The sequence below is a fragment of the Dendrobates tinctorius genome, unplaced genomic scaffold (genome assembly GCF_039654945.1).
Source record: "Dendrobates tinctorius isolate UK_male_01 unplaced genomic scaffold, ASM3965494v1 ptg000035l, whole genome shotgun sequence".
In the NCBI taxonomy this organism is placed as follows: domain Eukaryota; kingdom Metazoa; phylum Chordata; class Amphibia; order Anura; family Dendrobatidae; genus Dendrobates; species Dendrobates tinctorius.
In genome coordinates this window covers 2,562,894-2,583,969 of record NW_027361703.1, presented here as the reverse complement: position 1 = coordinate 2,583,969, position 21,076 = coordinate 2,562,894, and the positions used below count along the sequence as shown (strand labels likewise).

Genomic DNA, 21,076 nt, shown 5'->3' with positions numbered 1-21,076 from the left:
TAGATACCTGATGTGTACATTAGTTACCAGCAGATCGCTGGTCTCTCGCCTGTCACACGCAGTGATGCGTGGTGGCCAGCGGGAGACCAGCGACCAAAAAAAAGTCCTGGCCTTTCCTGCAGCGATCAACGATACCGGCAGGGGGGCCGGTCGCTGATCGCTGTCACACACAGCGATCTCGCTGGTGAGATCGCTGTTACATCACAAAAATTGTGACTCAGTAGCGATCTCGCTAGCGAAAGCGCTATGTGTGACGGGGCCTTTATCCTCTTCAGTGATGATCCCGCTTTTGTCTTTAATGCAATTATAGATGGAGATTTGTTTGGAGACCCTGCAAGCAACACCATGAAAAGGCCTTTATGAGGGAATGTGAAAGTGTCCCAGGAGCTGTTTTTAATACAACAACGCTAAGCTACATGTTCTCCTACTACTATGTGCAGTCTGTATTATTTAAAATGGACTTTCAGCACAGATTGTTGAAACCAAGTACAGGCGATCAGGGCACCATGTCAGGGCCAATCTTTTAAATACACTAGCTTGATTTCCATCTATCTCAATCCTTCTACGGTGCCTTGTGAAAGTATTCGGCCCCCTGGAACTTTTCAACCTTTTCCCACATATCATGCTTCAAACAAAGATACCAAATGTAAATTTTTGGTGAAGAATCAACAAGTGGAACACAATTGTGAAGTTGAACAAAATTTATTGGTTAATTTAAATTTTTGTGGAAATTCAAAAAATGAAAGTGGGGCGTGCAATATTATTCAGCCCCTTTACTTTCAGTGCAGCAAACTCACTCCAGAAGTTCATTGTGGATCTCTGAATGATCCAATGTGGTCCTAAATGCCAAACAATATGTTTGGTGTAAAGGCAACACAGCTCATCAACCTGAACACACCATCCCCACTGTCAAACATGGTGGTGGCAGCATCATGGTTTGGGCCTGCTTTTCTTCAGCAGGGACAGGGAAGATGACTAAAATTGATGGGAAGATGGATGGAGCCAAGCACAGGACCATTCTTGAAGAAAACCTGTTGGAGTCTGCAAAAGACCTGAGACTGGGACGGAGATTTGTCTTCCAACAAGACAATGATCCCAAACATAAAGCAAAATCTACAATGGAATGGTTCACAAATAAACGTATCCAGGTGTTAGAATGGCCAAGTCAAAGTCCAGACCAGAATCCAATGGAGAATCTGTGGAAAGAGCTGAAAACTGCTGTTCACAAATGATCCATCAAACCTCATTGAGCTCGAGCTGTTTGCCAAAGAAGAAGGGGCAAGAATTTCAGTCTCTCAATGTACAAAACTGATAGAGACATGTCCCAAGCAACTTGCAGCTGTAATCGCAGCAAAAGGTGGTGCAACAAAGTATTAAGTTAAAGGGGACGAATAATATTGCACGCCCCACTTTTCAGTTTTTGAATTTCCACAAAAATTTAAAATAACCAATAAATTTCATCACAATTGTGTCCCGCTTGTTGTTGCTTCTTCACCAAACATTTACATTTGGTATCTGTATGTTTAAAGCCTGATATGTGGTAAAAGGTTGAAAAGTTACAGGGGGCCGAATACTTTTGCGAGGCATTGTATATCAATATGAAGTAAGAGTTGCCAAAGAAGAAGAGGGGTGGAGATAGAGGGAAAACAAGCAGGTAGGAAAGTGTACTTAAATGACTGGTTTCACAGTTAAGCACAGAGCAGTGGGACTTAGTTTAAATAGTCATTCTGTGCTAACAAAATCCCTTTAAACATGCTAACATGGCTTGAAGCATGTCTCCTATCGGGCACATCTGGGATGTCATCAGTCAGTAACGGTAAAGGGAGCTGTCAGCAGCGGATCTTGATTTGTGTGCCCAAGGGCATTCAGTGTGGCAGAAACTTCCACAAACCACCATTAAAAACCTTATTAATAGAATACATATAGCGTGGAAGTATTTTTGCATGTGGTTCTCATACTCAATACTGAATAAATCGAGAGATTTTGAAATTGGTTTCCATTTTTTTTCCCCACCATATCATGTCTATTCATCCTGCGATTTTCATAATTCCACGATTTTTTCTTTGCCTTGTAGTTGAGTAATGTGATTGGCTGGATGAGTCCAGGTATGACAATTAAATTTTGAAAATATTATAACGTGAGGCCATTGTAACGGTAAAGGCCACAATGGTCCCCTATCTCTACATTGTGTTAAGAAACAAAACAGATGCTACTACCTGTATACGGTGAGGTATGGAGACACTTGACTCGGATGGAATAAGCTGTATCCTCTGAGGATTTCCATCCACCACTGCTGTATGTGTAACTTCTGACTGTGTGCGAGAAAGCTAACAATACAATAAATGTCACATTTTATTTGATCTCAATGCAACAGAAAACTGAAAGAAATGGTATATAATTACAAAACGTAACGTAAAACTTCATACCAAAAGACCAGGAACACAGGCTCAAAAAAACCTAATGTTCATTTCTCATCAAAATTATTTTTACAATCAATTCTTGTCGTTTTATCAGCACGTGAGTTATCCATACTTCTTAAAATGACTTTTACCTGCATATACAGTGCCTTGCGAAAGTATTCGTCCCCCTGGAACTTTTCAACCTTTTCCCACATATCATGCTTCAAACAAAGATACCAAATGTAAATTTTTGGGGAAGAATCAACAACACGTGGGACACAATTGTGAAGTTGAAAGAAATGTATTGGTTATTTTAAATTTTTGTGGAAATTCAAAAACTGAAAAGTGGGGCGTGCAATATTATTTGGCCCCTTTAACTTAATACTTTGTTACGCCACCTTTTGCTGCGACTACAGCTGCAAGTCGCTTGGGGTATGTCTCTATAATTTTTGTACATTGAGAGACTGAAATTCTTGCCCATTCTTCCTTTGCAAACAGCTCGAGCTCAGTGAGGTTTGATGGAGATCGTTTGTGAACAGCAGTTTTCAGCTCTTTCCACACATTTTCGATTGGATTCAGGTCTGGACTTTGACTTGGCCATTCTAACACCTGGATACGTTTAATTTGTGAACTATTCCATTTGCAGACTCCAACAGGTTTTCTTCAAGAATGGCCCTGTATTTGGCTCCATCCATCTTCCCATCAATTTTAACCATCTTCCCTGTCCCTGCTGAAGAAAAGCAGGCACAAACAATGATGCTGCCACCACCATGTTTGACAGTGGGGATGGTGTGTTCAGAGTGATGAGCTGTGTTGCCTTTACGCCAAACATTCGTTTGGCATTGTTGCCAATATGTTCGATTTTGGTTTCATCTGACCAGAGCACCTTCTTCCACATGTTTGGTGTGTCTCTCAGATGGCTTGTTGCAAACTTTAAACACTTTTTATGGATATCTTTGAGAAATAGCTTTCTTCTTGCCATTCTTCCATAAAGGTCAGATTTGTGCAGTGTACGACTGATTGTTGTCCTATGGACAGACTGTCCCACCTCAGTTGTAGATCTCTGCAGTTCATCCTGAGTGATCATGGGCCTCTTGGGCTGCATCTCTGATCAGGCTTCTCCTTGTTTCAGATAATAATAATAATAATTTTTATTTATATAGCGCCAACATATTCCGCAGCACTTTACAATTAAGCGGGGACATGTACAGACAATAAATTCAATAAAAGTTAAGATAATTCAAACAGTGCCATTAGGAGTGAGGTCCCTGCTCGCAAGCTTACAATCTACAAGGAAATGGGGGGACACAGTAGGTGAGAAGTGCTTGTTAATTCAGGTCTGGCAATTATAATAAATAGGGATTTTCATATAAAGCTGCATGATCTGGTCATCAGCCCGTGTGTTTAAGTGCAATAGACAAGTATCAAGTGCAGTTATCGTGTGCATGGAGGGTGTGGAGACAGATGAATAGTAGGGTGCAGATTCAGAATAATATTTGGAAGGAGGGAACAGGGCAAAGTTAGTTTGCTGAGTAGTTGATGTGGTAGGCTTGTTTGAAGAGATGGGTTTTCAAAGTGCGCTTGAATAGGTCAGGGCTAGGTATCAGTCTGATCGTCTGGGGAAGTGCATTCCAGAGAGCTGGAGCAGCACGAGAGAAGTCTTGGAGACGGAGGTGCGAGGTTCGGATTACGGGGGATGTTAGTCTTAGGTCATTTGTAGAACGGAGGGCACGTGTAGGGCGATAGACAGAGATGAGAGGAGATATAATGCGGTGCAGAACAGTGGAGAGCTTTGTGGGTGAGAGAGATGAGTTTATACTGGACCCTGTAGCGAATAGGTAGCCAGTGTAATGACTGGCACAAGATGGAGGCATCGGTGAAGCGGCTGGACAGAAATATGACCCTGGCTGCCGCGTTCAAGATGGATTGGAGAGGAGAAAGTTTGGTAAGAGGGAGACCGATCAGAAGAGAGTTTCAGTAGTCCAGACGAGAATGAATAAGAGCGACAGTAAGAGTCTTAGCAGTTTCAAAGGTGAGAAAAGGTCGGATTCTGGAGATGTTTTTAAGATGCAGGTGACAAGAGTGACTGAGTGATCGGATGTAGGGAGTAAAGGAAAGATCAGTGTCGAATATGACCCCAAGACAGCGGGCATGCTGCTTTCAGATGAAAGTTTAGAGGGACGGCCGGGTCTTGGTAGATTTGCAGTGGTATGATACTCCTTCCATTTCAATATGATCGCTTGCACAGTGCTTCTTGGGATGTTTAAAGTTTTGGAAATCATTTTGTATCCAAATCCAGCTTTAAGCTTCTCCACAACAGTATCACGGACGTGCCTGTTGTGTTGCTTGGTCTTCATGATGCTCCCTGTGCATCAAACAGAACCCTGAGACTATCACAGAGCAGGTGTATTTATTCGGAGACTTGATTACACACATAGGTGGATTATATTTATCATCATTAGTCATTTAGGACAACATTGGATCATTCAGAGATCCACAATGAACTTCTGGAGTGAGTTTGCTGCACTGAAAGTAAAGAGGCCGAATAATAATGCACGCCCCACTTTTTAGTTTTTGAATTTCCACAAAAATTTAAAATAACCAATACATTTCCCTCAACTTCACAATTGTGTTCCATTTGTTGATTCTTCACAAAAAATTTACATTTGGTATCTTTATGTTTGAAGCATGATATGTGGGAAAAGGTTGAAAAGTTCCAGGGAGCCGAATACTTTTGCAACGCACTGTAAAACCCGCAGTAAAAGTCCTTGGCATTTCCGCAACAGATTACAAAATCCATTCACTAACATTGTCCTTTATTATGTTTGCTTGCAAATACCTTAAAGAGGCTGTCCCACAAACAAAGTACACTTTGATTAATAGATCTTGGAACAATAATTTCCATAATTCGATGTGTTAAAGAAAGATGTCCCTGTGCTGAGATAATCTTATAAATGTGCCCCTGCTATGTACTGTGTGATGGCTGTGTCTTACCGTGGTCTGATCATACCACAGCTCCTGAGCAGGGGAGGGCACAAAAGAGTATACAGACAGGATCGCAGCCAATTCTGTCTGTGCAGTTGAACATTTCACTGGCTTGTTTTACCTCACAGAAATCATCAGCTGTGATCCCCTGCTGTCCTGTCAGTATATTCTTTTGCTTCCTCCCCTGCCCAGGAGCTGTGGTATGATCAGACCATGTGCCTGCACGGTCATACACAGCCATTTCACAGTACACAGCAGGGACACATTTATAAGACTATCTCGGCACAGGAACATTTTTTTGTTACACATCTAGTTGTGGAACTTATTATTCTAAGATCTATTAATTAAAATGTACTTTGTTCCTGGGAAAACCCCTTTAACTGAACCTTGCAGAACATTTACTGAATGTACTAAAAGCATAAAATCCATGGTCTAAAAACTTAGTGATAACATTCTGAAAGCGTTACCTCTCCCATTTGCTGTTCAATAATTTGGTGAGCTAATTCTTCTATAGAAGCCATAATTTGTCTTCACTGAAAAGTCCTTGGAAAGAAAGATCTGTAGGGCATCCAGTTTTGTGCAAAGTAAAGCCTAAACATCAGAAAAATAAATGTTAATTTCAGGGCTATAAACTGTGGCAAAATGTTAGACCTAGCAACTAGTGATGAGCGAACGTGCTCGGATAACGTGTTATTCGAGCATGCTCGAATATCTCGGTGTGCTCGGGTAATATGTTTGAGTCCCTGCAGCTCCATGTGTTGCAGCTGTTTACCACCGCAAAACATGCAGCCGCAGGGACTCGAACATATTATCCGAGCACCCCCAAGAACACCCGAGAGTGCTCTAATAACACATTATCGAGCACATTCGCCCATCTCTACCAGCTGCAAGAGCACGACTGACATACACAGCCAGGATTGTAACGATCCCCAGTTTAACCTTTTACATGCCTCTATCCATAGCGACAGACGCTTTTGTCAGGCCATTTGCTGATGCCACCATATTATCAAGGCAGTGGAGGACCCAACTGTGGTCTCCTTCATTGCCATAGCCTGAGGTCAAGGCCAAATAAATACCTGTCATTGTTACGTTTACAGGCAAATCACTTAAAGAGGACCTTTCACCAGTCTGAGGATGTTAAGCTGGCCACATCATGGAATAGCGGCTACAGAGCTAAGTCAAATGTAATTTTCATTCTTTTAATTTCTCCTCTGTGTTGAAGAGATATTAGCTTGTAAAGGTTAAATTATAAATTATATTACAACTGAGCAATACCAGAGATTTGTCTCTGTGGGTGTGTACTACTTCTCCTGTATGAGGTTAACCAATAATAAGAAGGCAGCATTGTGCAGTAAGGAAAAGAACATGCCCTTCTCTCCTCCCCAATCTCTGCAGCTATTGTGTAGATACAGATGAGCTCTGCTGTATCATTACAACACTTCCAGATCTCATCTCACGGCAGTACGTGTGGGGTGGCCATCAGACCTTACAGAATTATGAGATAAGATCTGAAGAGGACCTTGTTACGAGGGGACTTTAACTACCCAGATATCAACTGGGAAACAGAGACCAGCAAAACCCATAAAGGGAAAAGGTTTCTACTAATAACCAAGAATAATTATCTTTCACTGTTGGTGCAGAATCCAACCAGAGGAGCAGCACTTTTAGACCTAATACTATCTAACAGACCTGACAGAATAACAAATCTGCAGGTCGTCGGGCAGCTAGGAAATAGCGACCACAATATTGTACAGTTTCACCTGTCGTTCACTAGGGGGACTTGTCAGGGAGACACAAAAACACTGAACTTTAGGAAGGAAAAGTGTGACCAGCTTAGAGATGCCCTTAATCTGGTTGACCTGGACAATGTCCTGAGAAAAAGAATATAGATAATAAATGGGAAATGTTTAAGAGCATCCTAAATAGGCACTGTAAAGGGCTTTTCACACATAGATCGCTAGCGATATCGCTAAAGCGTCACCGATTTTGTGACGCAACAGCGATATCGCTCGCTTTGTGTGACACGTACCTGCGACCCCCCGCTGTATATCGCTGATCGCACTCGAATGTCCTGGGCCATTTTTTCGTCGTTGGCGTCCCGCTGGCGCCGACTAGCGACGCATGTGTCATCATCGCTGCGGTGTGAAAGGTAACAGCGACCGCCAACGGATCGATTATCGCTACTGCGTCTCTGGCGAGATCGGCCTGTGAGACAGCTCACTAGCGACCATTTAGCGATGCATCAGCGATCCTGACCAGATCGTATCGTTGTCGGGATCGCTGGTGCATCGCTAAATGTAACGGGACCCTAAGTGGTTTATACCTTGTGGGAATAAAAGGACAAGAAATAGGAAAAACCCAATGTGGCTAAGCAAAGACGTAAGAAGGGCAATTACAGAATGCTGTAGATAAGCCCCTGATGGCGGTGCTGGCAGCTGATACTCGAAAAATGGGGTGACAGATTCCCTTTAACAGTAAAAAGAAAGCATGTAAACTACTAAAGCAGGATGGCACCATTGAAGCTCTAAAAAACTATAGTGAGAAAAATAATTTATCTAAAACACTAATTAATGGAAACTGAGAAGCACATTGCTAAGGAGAGTAAAACTAATCCCAAACTGTTCTTCAACTATATCAATAGTAAAAGAATCAAAAGTGAAAGTGTAGGCACATAAAAAAATTGTGAGGAAAGAATGGTTGTAGATGATGAGGAAAAGCTAATATATTAAACACCTTCTCCGGATGGCATACACCCACGAGTACTAAGAGAACTAAGTAATATAAAAGACAAGCTATTGTTTCTTATATTTAGGGACTCTATAGCGACGGGGTCTGTTCCACAGGACTGGCGCATAGCAAATGTGGTACCAATATTCAAAAAGGGCTCTAAAAGTGAACCTGGAAATTATAGGCCAGTAAGTCTAACCTCTATTGTTGAAACACAAAAATTGAGCTTGGTTTGAGTTGGTACACATGCAGCATATAAATGCATGTTCACATGGCCAAAAAGCATACAAAACCTACAAAAGGTTTTGTAACCTCTATTGTTGGTAAAATATTTGAAGGGTTTCTGAGGGATGTTATTCTGGATTATCTCAATGAGAATAACTGTTTAACTCCATATCAGCATGGGTTTATGAGGAATTGCTCCTGTCAAACTCTAACCAGCTTTTATGAAGAGGTAAGCTATAGACTGGACCAAGGTGAGTCATTGGATGTGGTATATCTTGAGTTTTCCAAAGCGTTTGATACCATGCCACACAAGAGGTTGGTACACAAAATGAGAATGCTGGGTCTGGGGGAAAATGTGTGTAAATGGGTAAGTAACTGGCTTAGTGATAGAAAGCAGAGGGTGGTTATAAATGGTATATTCTCTAACTGGGTCGCTGTGACCAGTGGGGTACCGCAGGGGTCGGTGTTGGGAACTATTCTCTTCAACATATTTATTAACGATCTGGTAGAAGGTTTACACAGTAAAATATTGATATTTGCAGATGATACAAAACTATGTAAACCAGTCAATAAAAGAGAAGATAGTATTCTGCTACAGATGGATCTGGATAAGTTGGAAACTTGGGCCAAAAGGTGACAGATGCGGCTTAATGATAAATGTAAGGTTATACACATGGGAAGAAGGAATCAATATCACCATTACACAGTGAATGGGAAACCACTGGGTAAATCTGACATGAAGAAGGACTTGGGGATCCTAGTTAATTATAAACTTACCTGGAGGTAGCAGCTGCCAAGGCAAACAGGATCATGGGGTGCATTAAAAGAGGTCTGGATACACATGATGAGAGCATTATACTGCCTCTGTACAAATCTCTGGTTAGACCGCACATGGAGTACTGTGTACAGTTTTGGGCACCGGTGCTCAGGAAGGATATAATGGAACTAGAGCGAGTACAAAGGAGGGCAACAAAATTAATAAAGGGGATGGGGGAACTACAATACCCAGAGAGATTAGCAAAATTAGGTTTATTTAGTCTAGAAAAAAAGACTACTGAGGGGCGATCTAATAACCAAATAGAACTATATAAGGGAAAAATACAAATATCTCTCAGAGGATCTGTTTATACCAAGGAATGTGACGGTCACAAGGGGGCATTCTCTGCGTCTGGAGGAGAGAAGGTTTTTCCACCAACATAGAAGAGGATTCTTTACTGATAGGGCAGTGAGAATCTGGAATCCTTGCCTGAGGAGGTGGTGATGGCGAACTCAGTCGAGGGGTTCAAAAGAGGCCTGGATGTCTTCCTGGAGCGTAACAATATTTTATCTTACAGTGATTAGGTTCTTTAGGAGGACATATATCTGAGGATTTATTCTGACGGAATATAGGCTGAACTGGATGGACAAATGTCTTTTTTCGGCCTTGCTCACCATCTTACTACTAAGGTTTGTAATGATACAACAGAGCTGAGCTATTTAGCACTACACACTAGCTGCAGAGCTACTGTATGTATCAATCTGGCCATTTGAAAGGTAATGTCATCAGGATCTCACTCCTCTAAACTATTTATATGCCCATGTCACTATTTCAAAGACAAGTCCAGCAATGCCTTTACATGGCCAGTCCGTTAAGGGGGTTTTACACTAAGCGATATCGCTAGCAATATCGCTAAAACGTCACTGGTTTTGTGATGTTATAGCGATATTGCTAGCGATATCGCTATGTGTGATACTTACCAGTGACCGGCTCCCCCGCTGTCCATCGCTGATCGCGCGAGAATGTCCGGCTCCATTTCTCGTCGGGCGCTTCCTGCTGTGACGACGAGCGACGCTGGACGCGGGCGGGAGGACGTCAGGATCGCTGTGTGTGAAAGGTGAGTATCGTGCGCTGCGTCGCTGCTGCATCACTGTGAGATCTTTCTGTATGAAAGCTCACTAGCGATCAATTAGCGATGCACCAGCGATCCTGACCGGGTGGGATCGCTGGTCGGATCGCTGGTGCATCGCTAAATGTAAAAGGGCCTTAACTCCGGTATGGAGAAATCAGAGTGTGATTTGTCCACCTCTAATTGCTGAACAATGCCAGCTCCTACTTCTTAACGAACAGGTCCTTTGTCTTATGTCCCACAGCATAGAAGAAGTTAAGCAGCAGGGGGTGGAGTTGGACAGGGAATATAGATATAGTGACAGACTTTCAGATCTCTATCCTAACTTGCATTTTGTGTGGTATGTCCATTCTTTTTGGTGCACTGGGCTAAAAGACAGCTTGATTTCAGGCTTTTTGGAAAAACTCAATAATCTACCCTAGCCTTCCGAACAAAGCCCAAGCCTCTTCCGAAATGATCACTGAGCAGTCCTATTCATTCCACAAAGGATTTCATAAAAAGATCAAATATATTTTACAATTATCCTTATTTACACACAGCCATAAATAAAGGGAATGTGCCAAGCAAAGCACCCAGTAGCTAAGACAGTAAGAAAATTGAAAAAGAAAGTGGCGTGAAGCAGGAATGCCATCCGTGCAGTAGATTATATGGCTTGTATGTTTGTACATGGGCTCAGTCCCCTGCACAGTGCAACAAATGTAAGTAGGTGCTGTATGAATTGTATGCCATAATGTGCATGTAGTAAGTGCACTATGACCTGTACAGCATGACGTGCGTGTAGTACGTGCAGTATGACCTACACGGCATGACGTGCTTGTAGCAAGTGCAGTATGACCTGTACGGCATGACGTGCGTGTAGTAAGTGCAGTATGACCTGTACGGCATGACGTGCGTGTAGTAAGTGCAGTGTGACCTGTACGGCATGACGTGCGTGTAGTAAGTGCAGTGTGACCTGTACGGCATGACGTGCGTGTAGTAAGTGCAGTATGACCTGTACGGCATGACATGCGTGTAGTACGTGCAGTATGACCTACACGGCATGACGTGCTTGTAGCAAGTGCAGTATGACCTGTATGGCATGATGTGCGTGTAGTAAGTGCAGTATGACCTACACGGCATGACGTGCTTGTAGTAAGTGCAGTATGACCTGTACAGCATGACGTGCGTGTAGTAAGGCTGGCTTCACACTTGCGTTTTTTTGCGCTGGATTTTAGCGCTAAAAAACGCATGCGTTTTTTTTCCTATATTTTGCATGGGATGCGCTTACACATGCGTTTGTTTGCGTTTTTCCGCGCATGCTTTTTTTGTGGTGTGCGGTCGGGCGCACAAAATGCATCCTGTTGCATATTTTGGGCGTCCGACTTGCCTCAAAAAAACGCATGCGCGCACAATGCGTTATTTTACAGCAAGACACCCATTATAAGTCTATGGGTGCGCACATGTGCGCATTGCCATGCTCATGTATGCGTTTTTTTGCGCATGCGTTTTTTTTGTTGACCATTAGTTAGACAATGGAATTTAGGGGTTTGGGTTATAGTTAGGGTTATTATGGTTTGGTTAAGGGTTAGGGTTTGGGTAAGGGTTAGTATGGTTTGGTTAAGGGTTAGGGTCAGGGTTAGGGTATGGTTTGGTTAAGGGTTAGGGTTAGTAAAGTCATGGTTTGAGTTAGTGTGAGGGGCCAACTAATGTTGGAAAAAACGCAAACGCGGTAAAAACGCACTAAAAACGCATACAAACGCTGCGTTTTTTTCATGCATGCTCATAAAAATGCTTGAAAAAAAACGCAGCATTTGTATGCTTTTTTTGCGGGAAAAACGCGCTGCAAAAAAAAAGCAAGTGTGAAAGTAGCCTAAGTGCAGTATGACCTGTACGGTATGACGTGTGTGTAAGTGCAGTATGATGAACAGTAAGCCATGTCGTACGTGTAGCAAGTGCAGCATGATGACCAGTAAGCAATGTCGTGAATGTAGTAAGTACAATATAACGTGTACAGCATGTTGTCCGTGCAGTAGGTGCAGTATGACCTGCACGGCATGACATGCGTGTAGTAAGTGCAGTATGACCTGTATGGCATGTCGTGCGTGTAATTGCAGTATGGTGACCTGTACAGCATGACGTGTGTGTATTAAGTCCAGCATGACCTGTACAGAATGCCATGCGTGCAGTATTATCTATATGGAATGACATGCGTGTAGTAAGTGCAGTATGACCTGTACGGCATGACGTGCGTGTAAGTGCAGTATGATGATCAGTACGCCATGTCGTACGTGTAGCAAGTGCAGTATGATGATCAGTAAGCAATGTCGTACATGTAGTAAGTGCAATATGACATGTACGGCAAGTTGTCCGTGTAGTAGGTGCAGTATGTCCTGCACGGCATGACATGCGTGTACAACCCCTGGCAAAAATTATGGAATCACCGGCCTTGGAGGATGTTCATTCAGTTGTTTAATTTTGTAGAAAAAAAAAGCAGATCACAGACATGGCACAAAACTAAAGTCAATTCAAATGGCAACTTTCTGGCTTTAAGAAACACTAAAAAATCAAGAACAAAAAATGTGGTAGTCAGTAATGGTTACTTTTTTTAAACCAAGCATAGGGAAAAAATTATGGAATCACTCAATTCTGAGGGAAAAAATTATGGAATCACCCTGTAAATTTTCATTGCCAAAGCTAACACCTGCATCAAATTAGATCTGCTCATTAGTCTGCATCTAAAAAGGAGTGAGCACACCTTGGAGAACTGTTGCACCAAGTGGACTGACATGAATCATGGCTACAGCACGAGAGATGTCAATTGAAACAAAGGAGAGGATTATCAAACTCTTAAAAGAGGGTAAATCATCAAGCAATGTTGCAAAAGATGTTGGTTGTTTACAGTCAGCTGTGTCTAAAATCTGGACAAAATACAAACAACATGGGAAGATTGTTAAAGGCAAACATACTGGTAGACCAAGTCAGACATCAAAGCATCAAGTCCGGAAACTTAAAGCAATATGTCACCAAAACAGGAAATGCACAACAAAACAAATTAGGAACGAATAGGAGAAATCTGGAGTCAATGTCTGTGACCGAACTGTAAGAAACCGCCTAAAGGAGATGGGATTTACATACAGAAAAGCTAAACGAAAGCTATCATTAACTGCTAAATAAAACAAACAAAACAGGGCATCAGTATGCCCTGATGAAATGAGCTGGGACAGCTCAGGAAATGCATAGGCACCAATAAAGCTCCTTGAATTATACCTACAGCAGCGCAGTGTATCATTGCACCTTATAGCCATCTTCATCATTAACACCTAAACAGAAAAAACAAGGTTACAATGGGCTAAGGAAAAGCAATCGTGGACTGTGTATGACTGGATGAAAGTCATATTCAGTGATGAATCGCAAATCTGCATTGGGCAAGGTAATGATGCTGGAACTTTTGTTTGGTGCCATTTCAATGAGATTTATAAAGATGACTGCCTGAAGAGAACATGCAACTTTCCACAGTCATTGATGATATGGGACTGCATGTCAGGTAAAGGCACTGGGGAGATGGCTGTCATTACATCTTCAATAAATGCACAAGTTTATGTTGATATTTTGGACACTTTTCTTACCCCATCAATTGAAAGGATGTTTGGGGATGATTAAATCATTTTTCAAGATGATAATGCATCCTGCCATAGAGCAAAAACTGTGAAAACATTCCTTGAAAAAAATACACATAAGGTCAATATCATGGCCTGCAAATAGTCCGGATCTCAATCCAATTGAAAATCTTTGGTGGAAGTTGAAGAAAATAGTCCATGACAAGGCTCCAACCTGTAAAGCTGATCTGGCAACAGCAAGCAGAGAAAGTTGGAGTCAGATTGATGAAGAGTACTGTTTGACACTCATTAAGTCCATGCCTCAGACTGCAAGCTGTTATAAAAGCCAGAGGTGGTGCAACAAAATACTAGTGATGTGTTGGAGTGTTTTTTGTTGGTTTGTTTTTCATGATTCCATAATTTTTCCCTCAGAATTGAGTGATTCCATAATTTTTCCCCCTATGCTTGGTTTAAAAATGTAACCATTACTGACTACCACATTTTTTGTTCCTAATTTCTTTTAGTGTTTCTTAAAGCCAGAAAGTTGCCATTTGAATTGACTTTAGTTTTGGGCCATGTCTGGGATCTGCTTTTTTTCTACAAAATTAAACAACTGAATGAACATCCTCCAAGGTGGTGATTCCATAATTTTTGCCAGTGGTTGTAGTAAGTGCAGGATGACCTGTACAGCATGACGTGTAACAAGTGCAGTATGATGACCAGTACACCATGTCGTGCGTGTAGTAAGTGCAGCATGATGACCAGTATGCAATGTAGTGTATGTAGTAGGTACAATATGACGTGTACGGTATAATGTGCATGTAGGAGGTGCAGTATGACCTGTACAGCGTGTCGTGTTTGTAGTAAGTGCAGGATGACCTGTACAGCATGACGTGTAACAAGTGCAGTATGATGACCAGTACGCCATGTCGTGCGTGTAGTAAGTGCAGCATGATGACCAGTATGCAATGTAGTGTATGTAGTAGGTACAATATGACGTGTACGGTATAATGTGCATGTAGGAGGTGCAGTATGACCTGTACAGCATGTCGTGTTTGTAGTAAGTGCAGGATGACCTGTACGGCATAATGTGCGTGTAGTAAGTGCAGGATGACCTGTACAGCGTGTCGTGTTTGTAGTAAGTGCAGGATGACCTGTACGGCATAATGTGCGTGTAGTAAGTGCAGGATGACCTGTACGGCATAATGTGCGTGTAGTAAGTGCAGGATGACCTGTACAGCGTGTCGTGTTTGTAGTAAGTGCAGGATGACCTGTACGGCATAATGTGCGTGTAGTAAGTGCAGGATGACCTGTACAGCGTGTCGTGTTTGTAGTAAGTGCAGGATGACCTGTATGGCATAATGTGCGTGTAGTAAGTGCAGGATGTCCTGTACGGCATAATGTGCGTGTAGTAAGTGCAGTATGATGACCAGTACATCATGTCGTGCATGTATTAATATTAAGTGCAATATGACCTGTACAGCATGGTGTGCGTATAGGAGGGGCAGTATGACCTGCACAGCATGACATGCGCATAGAAGGTGCAGTATGACATGTACGGAATGTTGTGCGTGTATTAAGGGCAGTATGATGACGACCAGTTCGCTATGTCGTACTTGTAGTAAGTGCAGTATGACTTTTACAGCAAGTCATGCGTGTAGTACGTGCACTATGACCTGATTCTGGAGGTCATGCGTGTATTAGGTGCAGTATGATCTGTATGGAATGACGTGCGTGTATTAAGTGCATTATGATGACCAGTACGCCATGACGTGCGTGTAGCAGGTGCAGTATGACTTGTACGGCATAACATGCTTGTAGTATGTGCACTATGGCCAGTATGCCATATCGTGCATATAGAAGGTGCAGTATAACCTGTACATCATGACATGCGTGTAATAGGTGCACTATGACCAGTACGGCATGACGTGCGTACAGCATGACATGCATATAGTAAGTGCAGTATAACCTGTGCGGTATGTCGTGCGTGTAGTAGGTGCAGTCGACTCTGCGGCATGACATGCATGTATGTGTCATATGACATGCATGTAGGAGCAGTTCCCCGTACAGTGTGACGAGCATCTAGGGGCAGTAAACAAACAGTGACACTAGTACAGAGTGAAGAGGACCCTTGCCTTGTGGGCTTACATTCTACAGGATGGTGGGGAAAGAGACAGTAGGTTGGCGGGTTGCAATGGCTCTGGTGGTGTTGAGGTGGCAACGTGGTCTTTGCAGGTTGTAAGCTTTCTTGAAGAGATGGGTTTTCAGGTTCCATATGAAGGATCCCAATGTGGTGGATAATCGGACGTGTTGGCGCACAGAATTGCAGAGGATGGGGAATATTCGGGAGAAGAACGGATAAGTGTGCAGGTGTGGAGGTGGTCTTGGGAGGACCGAAGTTACATGAGGGAAGATATCTGGAGATTAGTTCAGAGATGTACAGAGACAGGTTATGGATGGCTTTAGAGGTCAGTGGAGGGGTGCAAGAGTGTTAGAAGGTAGGACACAGAGGAGGATGTTGCAGTAGTTGAGGCGGGATATGATGAGGGCATGCACAAGCATTTTAGTAGATTGAGGGTTGAGGAAAGAATATTATCTGGTTTGAAGGACAGGGCAGAGTCAAGGGTTACTTCGATGCAGCGAATTTCCGGTATGGGGAAAGCGTGGTGTGATTTACTGTCATGGATAGATCAGCGAGATGGGGGAAAGATAATGAGTTCAGATTTGTTCACATTGAGCTTGAGGAAGCGAGAGAAGAAGGATATGGCTGATAGACACTCCGGGATTCTGGACAGCAGAGAGGTAGATATGAGTGTCGTCAGGGTATGATCACACTGGGCATTTTTTTGCTGCTTTTTTAGGCTAGTTTTCAGCTGCTTTTTACAGTACCAGCAAAGACTATGAGATTTCATAAATCTCATGCACACAGTATTTGTCATTAGGATTTTGAGCTTTGCTGCGTTTTTTGGACATAGAGCAAGTCACTTCTTTCAGCGTTTATCACCCATTGGCTTGAATGGGTGTTGAAAAAACGCTGCAAAAACGCAGGTATCATTATTTGCAGCTTTTTTTCTGCAGAAAAGGCATGGACAAACACACAAGTTAGCCCAAAAAACACACCTAAACCTGAGTTTTTGCAGCAGCTTCTTTCCTGCCAAGAAATCAGGTTTTGCTTCAGAAAAAAAAAGCAACAAAAATGTCCAGTGTGAACTTACCCTAAAGGGGGTACTGGAGGCCATGGGACTTTATCAATTGTCCCAGACAAATGGAATAGATGGAGAAGAGTAGGGGTCGTAAGACAGAGCCTTGAGGGCCTCCAACAAAGGGGGTGTGACATGCATGCAGGTGCAGTCCCCTGTACGGTGTGACATGCAGGCAGGTGCAGTCCCTCATACGTCGTGACATGCATCTATGAGCAGTCCCCCGTACGACGTGATGCGTGTCACACCTTCCATGCATCTAGGTGCAGTCTCCCGTACGTCGTGACATGCATCCAGGTGCGGGTACGGTGTGACATGTATCTGGGTACGGTGTGACATGCATCTAGGTGCGGGTACAGTGTGACATGTATCCGGGTACGGTGTGACATGCATCTAGGTGCGGGTACAGTGTGACATGTATCCGGGTACGGTGTGACATGCATCTAGGTGCGGGTAAGGTGTGACATGTATCTAGGTACGGTGTGACATGCATCTAGGTACGGTGTGACATGCATCTAGGTGTGGGTACAGTGTGACATGTATCCGGGTACGGTGTGACATGCATCTAGGTGCGGGTACGGTGTGACATGCATCTAGGTGCGGGTACAGTGTGACATGCAACCGGGTACGGTGTGACATGCATCTAGGTGCGGGTACAGTGTGACATGCAACCGGGTACGGTGTGACATGCATCTAGGTGCGGGTACGGTGTGACATGTATCCAGGTACGGTGTGACATGCATCTAGGTGCGGGTACGGTGTGACATGTATCCAGGTACGGTGTGACATGCATCTAGGTGCGGGTACTGTGTGACATGTATCCAGGTACGGTGTGACATGCATCTAGGTGCGGGTACGGTGTGACATGCATCTAGGTGCGGGTACGGTGTGACATGTATCCAGGTATGGTGTGACATGCATCTAGGTGCGGGTACAGTGTGACATGTATCCGGGTACGGTGTGACATGCTTCTAGGTGCGGGTACGGTGTGACATGCATCTAGGTGCGGGTACAGTGTGACATGTATCCGGGTACGGTGTGACATGCATCTAGGTGCGGGTACGGTGTGACATGTATCCAGGTACGGTGTGACATGCATCTAGGTGCGGGTACAGTGTGACATGTATCCGGGTACGGTGTGACATGCATCTAGGTGCGGGTACGGTGTGACATTTATCCGGGTACGGTGTGACATGCATCTAGGTGCGGGTACGGTGTGACATGTATCCAGGTACGGTGTGACATGCATCTAGGTGCGGGTACGGTGTGACATGTATCCGGGTACGGTGTGACATGCATCTAGGTGCGGGTACAGTGTGACATGTATCCGGGTACGGTGTGACATGTATCCGGGTACGGTGTGACATGTATCCGGGTACGGTGTGACATGTATCCGGGTACGGTGTGACATGTATCCGGGTACGGTGTGACATGTATCCGGGTACGGTGTGACATGTATCCGGGTACGGTGTGACATGTATCCAGGTACGGTGTGACATGTATCCGGGTACGGTGTGACATGCATCTAGGTGCGGGTACGGTGTGACATGTATCCAGGTACGGTGTGACATGCATCTAGGTGCGGGTACGGTGTGACATGTATCCAGGTGCGGGTACGGTGTGACATGTATCCAGGTGCGGTGTGACATGCATCTAGGTGCGGGTACGGTGTGACATGTATCCAGGTACGGTGTGACATGCATCTAGGTGCGGGTACGGTGTGACATGTATCCAGGTACGGTGTGACATGCATCTAGGTGCGGGTACGGTGTGACATGTATCCAGGTACGGTGTGACATGCATCTAGGTGCGGGTACGGTGTGACATATATCCAGGTACGGTGTGACATGTATCCAGGTATGGTGTGACATGCATCTAGGTGCGGGTACGGTGTGACATGTATCCAGGTGCGGTGTGACATGCATCTAGGTGCGGGTACGGTGTGACATGTATCCAGGTACGGTGTGACATGCATCTAGGTGCGGGTACGGTGTGACATGTATCCAGGTGCGGTGTGACATGCATCTAGGTGCGGGTACGGTGTGACATGTATCCAGGTGCGGTGTGACATGCATCTAGGTGCAGGTACGGTGTGACATGTATCCAGGTACGGTGTGACATGCATCTAGGTGCGGGTACGGTGTGACATGTATCCAGGTACGGTGTGACATGCATCTAGGTGCGGGTACGGTGTGACATATATCCAGGTACGGTGTGACATGTATCCAGGTATGGTGTGACATGCATCTAGGTGCGGGTACGGTGTGACATGTATCCAGGTGCGGTGTGACATGCATCTAGGTGCGGGTACGGTGTGACATGTATCCAAGTACGGTGTGACATGCATCTAGGTGCGGGTACGGTGTGACATGTATCCAGGTGCGGTGTGACATGCATCTAGGTGCAGGTACGGTGTGACATGTATCCAGGTACGGTGTGACATGCATCTAGGTGCAGGTACGGTGTGACATGTATCCAGGTACGGTGTGACATGTATCCAGGTACGGTGTGACATGTATCCAGGTACGGTGTGACATGTATCCAGGTACGGTGTGACATGTATCCAGGTACGGTGTGACATGCATCTAGGTGCGGGTACGGTGTGACATGTATCCAGGTACGGTGTGACATGCATCTAGGTGCGGGTACGGTGTGACATGTATCCAGGTACGGTGTGACATGCATCTAGGTGCGGGTACGGTGTGACATGTATCCAGGTACGGTGTGACATGCATCTAGGTGCGGGTACGGTGTGACATGCATCTAGGTGCGGGTACGGTGTGACATGTATCCAGGTACGGTGTGACATGTATCCAGGTACGGTGTGACATGTATCCAGGTACGGTGTGACATGTATCCAGGTACGGTGTGACATGTATCCAGGTACGGTGTGACATGCATCTAGGTGCGGGTACGGTGTGACATGTATCCAGGTACGGTGTGACATGCATCTAGGTGCGGGTACGGTGTGACATGTATCCAGGTACGGTGTGACATGCATCTAGGTGCGGGTACGGTGTGACATGTATCCAGGTACGGTGTGACATGCATCTAGGTGCGGGTACGGTGTGACATGCATCTAGGTGCGGGTACGGTGTGACATGTATCCAGGTGAGGTGTGACATGCATGTCGCCGCAGTGACAGGTCGCACAATGCCGGCCTCCCGCTCTCCCGCCTCCACAGTGGTGCGCGCACACAGGGAGGGCAGTACACAATATGTGCCGCAGGGGGGAGGAAGCGGTGTCTCCCGGGAATCTGTTCCTGTCGGGTGGAGGTCAGAGGTCACAGTGTTGGGGTGAAGCGTCACACTGCTACGACACTCCGGACGTGGCCATGTCCGGTGGCGGAACACTCGTGGGCTCCGGTCGGCTCATCCTGCACAGCTCAGGGCACTTCCTTTGTGCCCCATGTCTTACCTGGATCGGCGAAAACTGAACAGAGCTATGTTGTCTAGTGCTGTAACGTTCCGCGCTACACCCGGTTCTCTGCGGGTCAGAGTTCGTGACCCTCTCTCAGCTCCACCGAGTGCACAGCTCCTCCCCGTGACCGACTCGTAGCGGGCAGCGTGATGACGTCATCAGCGCTCTGTACGGCATGACGCACTGACCAGCTGAGTGAGGAAGGACGCGCGGGAATTGTCCCTCCATGCTGGTGCCGAGTGGCCCTCCAGTCACGTGACAGGGGCCCCGCCGCACGGTATGGGCCTGTTTAGTGGCTGAGGAGGAGCTGCTCTGGTCACGTGTGCTCCTCTCCAGCCGCATGTGCGCAATGGTTCTGCTGCAGACATGCCGGGCGCGTCTTGGCAGGAACAAAATGCGTGTATTGTGTGCGGTGTTTATGCGTTTTTTCCAAATAATTCAAATGTGTGACCAACCCTGCCAGAGTAGACCTGGTATAGATGTGAGCTTTCCTCACATACTGTTTATACCACTGCCATAGAGTTTATTGTATTTTTGGGAAAGTGCAATGGCGAACACAATTCTGACACTTCAGTTTTCCCTTGTGGTTTTTTTGTCGGTGCATTTTTGGAAGTTTGCAGCATTTGGAATTTTCCAGTGCACGTTATATGGTAAAATGA

The 21,076-nt window shown here is 44.8% G+C and overlaps 1 protein-coding gene across 6 annotated transcripts in view; it reads right to left on the bottom strand.

Annotated features, from left to right (window-relative positions):
- The window catches only part of NR2C1 (nuclear receptor subfamily 2 group C member 1), a 72,290-nt gene extending 51,639 nt beyond the window's left edge, over positions 1–20,651 (bottom strand). For 2 of the 6 annotated variants that reach the window (XM_073573219.1, XM_073573221.1), the window contains exons 1-2: positions 5,852–5,971; positions 2,217–2,327 (exon numbers count right to left, since the gene is read on the bottom strand). In XM_073573219.1, the coding sequence (XP_073429320.1) occupies positions 2,217–2,284 (68 nt within the window). In that variant the 5' untranslated portion in view covers positions 2,285–2,327; positions 5,852–5,971. Of the gene's footprint in view, positions 1–2,216; positions 2,328–5,851; positions 5,976–20,414 lie in introns of those variants that run through there. The other 4 variants (XM_073573224.1, XM_073573223.1, XM_073573222.1 and 1 more) reach the window with 4 other exon arrangements.
- Positions 20,652–21,076: the final 425 nt, after the last annotated feature.